This window comes from Neoarius graeffei, chromosome 8 (genome assembly GCF_027579695.1).
Source record: "Neoarius graeffei isolate fNeoGra1 chromosome 8, fNeoGra1.pri, whole genome shotgun sequence".
In the NCBI taxonomy this organism is placed as follows: domain Eukaryota; kingdom Metazoa; phylum Chordata; class Actinopteri; order Siluriformes; family Ariidae; genus Neoarius; species Neoarius graeffei.
Window position 1 is genome coordinate 74486971 of NC_083576.1, and position 7093 is coordinate 74494063.

Below are 7093 nucleotides of genomic sequence, written 5' to 3' on the forward strand. Positions count from 1 at the left end.
ACGGGGCGAATATTGTCGCAGCCATCAGGCAATTGAAATGGCCGTGGTTAAGTTGTTTTGGGCACAATTTGAACCTGGCCATAACCAACTCGCTTGCGCAACAGAGGGCCAGTACAGACCGAGCGTTTGGAGTTTGTCGAGCAGTCAACACTGCGTTTGCGCACAGCTGGCTTCGGAGAAATGAGCTGCGCAAAGCGCAGGTGGAAATGAACCTCCCCGAGCACTCACTGATCACGGCAAGATATTAATCTGCTCTAACAATGAAAGACTAGTATTCAAACTATGAGAAGAAACTACACTTAAGCTATTACTCATTGTTTATTTACACCATATCAATTGAAGATGCGTTTTGGCCTTTAGTGCGCACTTGAACACGCTAATTTTTCCAATTTATTAGTGTTTGAATTATTGCACCAGCTTTTAAAATCATGATTTAATATTGGTTTTTTTTTTACTGTCTTTACATTTGTCAGAATCACCTTCATTCTTCCATTTGGTTTGACATTATGGCTTAGAGTGGACCATTTTGTGTCTGAAAGTAGGCCTATTTACCAGATTAAAGTTATTTGACTTCTGCCGAAGTCTGCGCTTCACTGCCGTTTGATAAGGTGCAATATTTCCCGACTGAAGTCGTTAATAGTGGCTATTTGTTTGAACAACATGACAAATTTTACATTAAAAGTATAGTGTAGGCTAAAAAATGAAGTCAAAATGTATTATTAGTAGCATACTGTATTTGTGTAACCACATGTTATGTTCACTAGCACGTCCCTGCACCATAGCCTACGTGAACAAGCGGTAATAGGATATTACTTTATAATGATTTATATAATTATGTATTTATATATAATTATATGTTATATAATATATTTATATATTAAACAAAACTAACTAACTAAACTAACAAAAAACTAACTTTTTAGGTTAAATAGGCCCAGATGATACCATATGCATGTTTATGACAGGAGGGGGTGTGGTATCACGATGGTGGCTCTCCATCATGATGGATGACCACCATCGTCGATGGACGATGGCATCGTCTATCGGCACAGCCCTAATATCCATGTGTAATAGAGCAAAGGAATCACAATTTAAGTTACTGCATCGCCTTCAGAAATCACCTGAACTCAGACATAAGATGGACCCAAAGAAATCAGCTCTGTGTATGAAATGTAATATGGAAGTTGGTAGCTTTACTGTATACATACTGTATGGACCTGTGTGCATGTCCAGGATTTCTGGGTAGAAGTGGCTTTGAAATTAGGTTTGGTTTTTAATAAGGAGTTGGACCTGGACCCAGTGTGTCTGTTGTTGGGATTACCACACCCACAAATGAAAGGATCTCATTGTCAAAAATTGTGGAATGTTTTAACATATGCTGCACGTAAAGCTATATTGCTGAAATGGATTTCAAATAAGCCACCTACAGTTTTAGATTGGCATAAGGTAATATTTGACCTTTTACCCATGGAATATCTGACATATTTTGGAAGGTGCTTCCCAGACCAAGGAATAACAGTTAAATGTTAAAGGAGATGTTTTGCTGTCTGTAATACTATTTTTGTTTTTTATTTTTTCTATCTTCTCTCTTAATTATTGTAATGTATACTTATTTTTCCATTTTATATTATTAACTATTGTCATTACTATTGCCATATGATAATCTACCATGATTGTGACTGACTATGCTGTGCTGAATGTTCAACTTTGGAGGGGCGGGGTTCTCTTGAAGGGGGGGATAAATGTAAAAAATGCTGTATATGTGAATAAGATGTGATGCATAATTAATAAGAAAGATATACATAAAAAAATTATCACCTCATAATACTTGTGATTTCTTGATAAACTGCTGCTTAATTGCTCCAGATCTTTCTGCGTCTCTTTCAGCTCGCACACTGCTATGTAATACTTCTGTTCCAGTTTCAGGAGGGTCGGTGGTTCCTGAGATGTTTCTCTGCCTTCAGATTTCCCGCCGTGCCCCTTACAAACACCAGAAGAAAAAAAAAATGTTTTGTTTGGAATTAGCCACTTTTTTGTGTGATTCATCTGCAAAATAACTGTGATATATACAGTATAATAGCACAGAATCTGTGTAATATCTGTGTAATAGCTTTTGTATCTTCACAGAAATTAAATATTTATGTTTAACCATTAATATTACGAGGGATCATAATACTGGGGAACAATTAGAAGAAAATTTTCTGTTGAGTTAGATTTTTATGCTGATTAAAACTAAAATTGGCATGCTGATTCCAAAATTGCAGTCAGTTTTTTTTTTCTAGCACGTCAAGTTTTTTCTCCACAGCTTACCCTCCGGATAAGCAAAATTCCACTGATTAGCTGTAGTAAGACTATTTGAAGGTTATGGAAGAACGGTATCAGGGTAGATGGGATGTACATATGATGGCTGACTACTGTTGGAGCATCAAACGCGATAGTCCTCAAGTTGAACACTCCAGAAAGAGCTATAAACGTAAATTTTTACCTTAACTACTTGCACACAATTATAATTACAGTAGTCATATCCTTTGTAAAAACATAAGTGTTAAATAAACCTTGCAGTCATGCCTGTTTCTTTCATATTTCATTGTATGTCAATATTTGTAAATTTTTATAAAACAAGCACATATCTGTTAAGTAGGGCGGCATGGTGGTGTAGTGGTTAGCGCTGTCGCCTCACAGCAAGAAGGTCCGGGTTCGAGCCCCGTGGCCGGCGAGGGCCTTTCTGTGTGGAGTTTGCATGTTCTCCCCGTGTCCGCGTGGGTTTCCTCCGGGTGCTCCGGTTTCCCCCACAGTCCAAAGATATGCAGGTTAGGTTAACTGGTGACTCTAAATTGACCGTAGGTGTGAATGTGAGTGTGAATGGTTGTCTGTGTCTATGTGTCAGCCCTGTGATGACCTGGCGACTTGTCCAGGGTGTACCCCGCCTTTCGCCCGTAGTCAGCTGGGATAGGCTCCAGCTTGCCTGCGACCCTGTAGAACAGGATAAAGCGGCTAGAGATAATGAGATGAGATCTGTTAAGTACAGTATTTTTCATATTTTTTAAGAAAACGGGGATCCTATAGTTCAAAAACTTGACGTGATAGAGAAAAACTGAGATCAGTTTTGGATTCCGCACCCAAAAATTAGTTAAAAACAGCTGTCAGATCTAACTCAACAAAAATTGTGTTCCCCAGTGTAAATATATTCACCGCTCCCTTCTCCATCTGGGGCACAAGCTCCGAGGCCAGGCTGAGAGAATCCAGGCGACTGAGGCAACTTTCAAACATTTTGTTCTCCGTCTGAAGAACTTCATTTGAGTATCTGGTAGATAGATCACAGAGATTCAGAGACAGGAATAACGACAAAGAGGTGGCAGAAAATGGAAAGGTGGTGATAAGATATTGGAAGACTCTGTGTGTCCTGCAGCTTCTGTCCCTTTTTGGCAAATTTTCCAAACGATTCAAGAGCAATGTGGGACGTTCTTTAAGAAGAACATCTACCATGATAGACTTGCTATCTGACTGTTATACAGGGTTGACACCTGAGACCACTTCTTAACCTGTCAAATATACATCTCATTATACAACTCCGATTCCAAAAAAGTTGGGACAAAGTACAAATTGTAAATAACAACGGAATGCAATAATTTACAAATCTCAAAACTGATATTGTATTCACAATAGAACATAGACAACATATCAAATGTCGAAAGTGAGGCATTTTGAAATTTCATGCCAAATATTGGCTCATTTGAAATTTCATGACAGCAACACATCTCAAAAAAGTTGGGACAGGGGCAATAAGAGGCTGGAAAAGTTAAAGGTACAAAAAAGGAACAGCTGGAGGACCAAATTGCAACTCATTAGGTCAATTGGCAATAGTTCATATTTTTTTTATACCCAGTTTTTCTTTTTATACTGGGTATAAAAAGAGCATCTTGGAGTGGCAGCGGCTCTCAGAAGTAAAGATGGGAAGAGGATCACCAATCCCCCTAATTCTACGCCGACAAATAGTGGAGCAATATCAGAAAGGAGTTCAACAGTGTAAAATTGCAAAGAGTTTGAACATATCATCATCTACAGTGCATAATATCATCAAAAGATTCAGAGAATCTGGAAGAATCTCTGTGCGTAAGGGTCAAGGCCGGAAAACCATACTGGCTGCCCGTGATCTTTGGGCCCTTAGACGGCACTGCATCACATACAGGCATGCTTCTGTATTGCAAATCACAAAATGGGCTCAGGAATATTTCCAGAGAACATTATCTGTGAACACAATTCACCGTGCCATCCGCCGTTGCCAGCTAAAACTCTATAGTTCAAAGAAGAAGCCGTATCTAAACATGATCTTCTAAAAGACGTCTTCTCTGGGCCAAGGCTCATTTAAAATAGACTGTGGCAAAGTGGAAAACTGTTCTGTGGTCAGACGAATCAAAATTTGAAGTTCTTTATGGAAATCAGGGACGCCGTGTCATTCGGACTAAAGAGGAGAAGGACGACCCAAGTTGTTATCAGCACTCAGTTCAGAAGCCTGCATCTCTGATGGTATGGGGTTGCATTAGTGCGTGTGGCATGGGCAGCTTACACATCTGGAAAGACACCATCAATGCTGAAAGGTATATCCAGGTTTTAGAGCAACATGTGCTCCCATCCAGACGACGTCTCTTTCAGGGAAGACCTTGCATTTTCCAACATGACAATGCCAAACCACATACTGCATCAATTACAGCATCATGGCTGCGCAGAAGAAGGGTCCGGGTACTGAACTGGCCAGCCTGCAGTCCAGATCTTTCACCCATAGAAAACATTTGGCGCATCATAAAACGGAAGATACGACAAAAAAGACCTAAGACAGTTGAGCAACTAGAATCCTACATTAGACAAGAATGGGTTAACATTCCTATCCCTAAACTTGAGCAACTTGTCTCCTCAGTCTCCAGACGTTTACAGACTGTTGTAAAGAGAAAAGGGGATGTCTCACAGCGGTAAACATGGCCTTGTCCCAACTTTTTTGAGATGTGTTGTTGTCATGAAATTTAAAATCACCTAATTTTTCTCTTTAAATGATACATTTTCTCAGTTTAAACATTTGATATGCCATCTATGTTCTATTCTGAATAAAATATGGAATTTTGAAACTTCCACATCATTGCATTCCGTTTTTATTTACAATTTGTACTTTGTCCCAACTTTTTTGGAATCGGGGTTGTAGAAAAATATTAATGTTTATACATTTTCCTTTGTTATGTGTTCTTTGTCTGTTTAGTATTAGATTATGAGGAGATTCTGCAGTACAATATCACGTGAATTAGTGTTTAATAATGTATTAAAAAGGTGTGCATTCATATGAATCTGGAATTGTTGTTACAGAAAATTAGGGACGCTTCAGCAACAGTACGCCGCCATATTTGTTGGCGAGATCTCGCGAGAAAAAAGGAGAGCGCGTGAGAAAACCACAAAATCGCATTAAAAGACTTCAAATCGCCAAAACAACAACAACAATAGCAAAAGTTTATTTACGATTTTCTTATGTTAATACCTAACCCTAATCCACACACGCATGCGCAAAGTAGTTTCCAGTGTTACTGTCGCTAAAGTGCAAAATTAAATCAACACCTTCTGACCAATCAGATTCGAGAATAATTCAACAATGCGTGTGGACGTTTTTAAAAATAATAAGAATTTGTAGGATTATTTTCGGAGCGTCTTCATAGAAAAAAAAGATTGTTGTTTGTTTCTTTCAAATTTCTTACCTTAATTCTTCCACCTGTTGCTTTAGAGTTGCTTCTTTGCTCTCAGTTTCTGTACTCTCCGCCATGGTTGCTAATGTAAACGCTGCGGTCGCTATGGACTGCCTGGGAAAACAAACCCGGAAGTTGTTGCGGTTGCGACTGAGGATGTGCGATACGTCAACGCGTCCGACATATTGCTAAGGGACAGATTCAGCTGTAAGACAATGCAAGTCAGAATCAGAATCAGAATCAGAATCAGAAGGAATTTGCTTTGGTGATTGGTGCTTGAACAGTTAAGATAAAAAAAAAGACAAAAGTAGTCATATAAATAGCATTAAGCGCTGTCGCCTCACAGCAAGAAGGTCCTGGGTTCGAGCCCCGGGGCCGGCGAGGGCCTTTCTGTGTGGAGTTTGCATGTTCTCCCCGTGTCCGCGTGGGTTTCCTCCGGGTGCTCCGGTTTCCCCCACAGTCCAAAGACATGCAGATTAGGTTAACTGGTGACTCTAAATTGACCGTAGGTGTGAATGTGAGTGTGAATGGTTGTCTGTGTCTATGTGTCAGCCCTGTGATGACCTGGCGACTTGTCCAGGGTGTACCCCGCCTTTCGCCCATAGTCAGCTGGGATAGGCTCCAGCTTGCCTGCGACCCTGTAGAAGGATAAAGCGGCTAGAGATAATGAGATGAGATGAGATAAATAGCATTAAAAAAATAAGAAGAATCTAAAATCTTCTTCTTTTGGCTGCTCCCGATTAGGGGTCGCTACAGCGGATCCTCCGTCTCCGTTGCTCCCTGTCTCCACCACACCCGCCACTTTCATGTCCTCTGTCACCACATCCGCGTATCTCCTCATTGGCCTTCATCGTTTTTGTGTGCCTGGCAGCTCCATCTTCAACATTCTCCTTCCAACATGCTCTGCATCTCGGCATTGCAGGAGCAGCAAAGAGGAGAGACATCGAGTCCACCTCAGAGGCTGTGGAAAGAGCCTCGAGGTGGATTTGGATCAAAAGGTCCAAGAAGTGGGCCATGCTGGGACACAAGTCGGGGCCCGATCAACCCCGGCTGGGTCGCCTGAAGACCCGAAACACCTGAAGATCTCAGGAAACATCACTGACGATGTGTCCCAGCGCATCTACAGATGTATCTATACACAATAGTCAATTGACACATGTGTCAGTTTCCTGAGACATCATGGGTGTTGATAATACCTTAATGAGACAGAAGCTGACGTGAACTACGGAAATGTAAAAAGAGCAGTGTAAAAATCAGATGTCATGACCTTTGAATGTGTGTGGGTCTTCTTCTTCTTCTTTTGGCTGCTCCCGATTAGGGGTCACCACAGCGGATCTTTCGTCTCCATTGCTCCCTGTCCTCCGCATCCT

General features: G+C 40.7%; 1 protein-coding gene across 1 annotated transcript in view; it reads right to left on the reverse strand.

Annotated features, from left to right (window-relative positions):
• ccdc113 (coiled-coil domain containing 113) overlaps nucleotides 1–5805 on the reverse strand; it is a 43631-nt gene extending 37826 nt beyond the window's left edge. Inside the window, exons 1-3 of the mRNA XM_060928241.1 lie at nucleotides 5736–5805; nucleotides 3193–3304; nucleotides 1819–1980 (exon numbers count right to left, since the gene is read on the reverse strand). Of these exons, the coding sequence (XP_060784224.1) occupies nucleotides 1819–1980; nucleotides 3193–3304; nucleotides 5736–5800 (339 nt within the window). The 5' untranslated portion in view covers nucleotides 5801–5805. The remainder of the gene's footprint in view (nucleotides 1–1818; nucleotides 1981–3192; nucleotides 3305–5735) is intronic.
• Between the last annotated feature and the right edge of the window lie 1288 nt (nucleotides 5806–7093).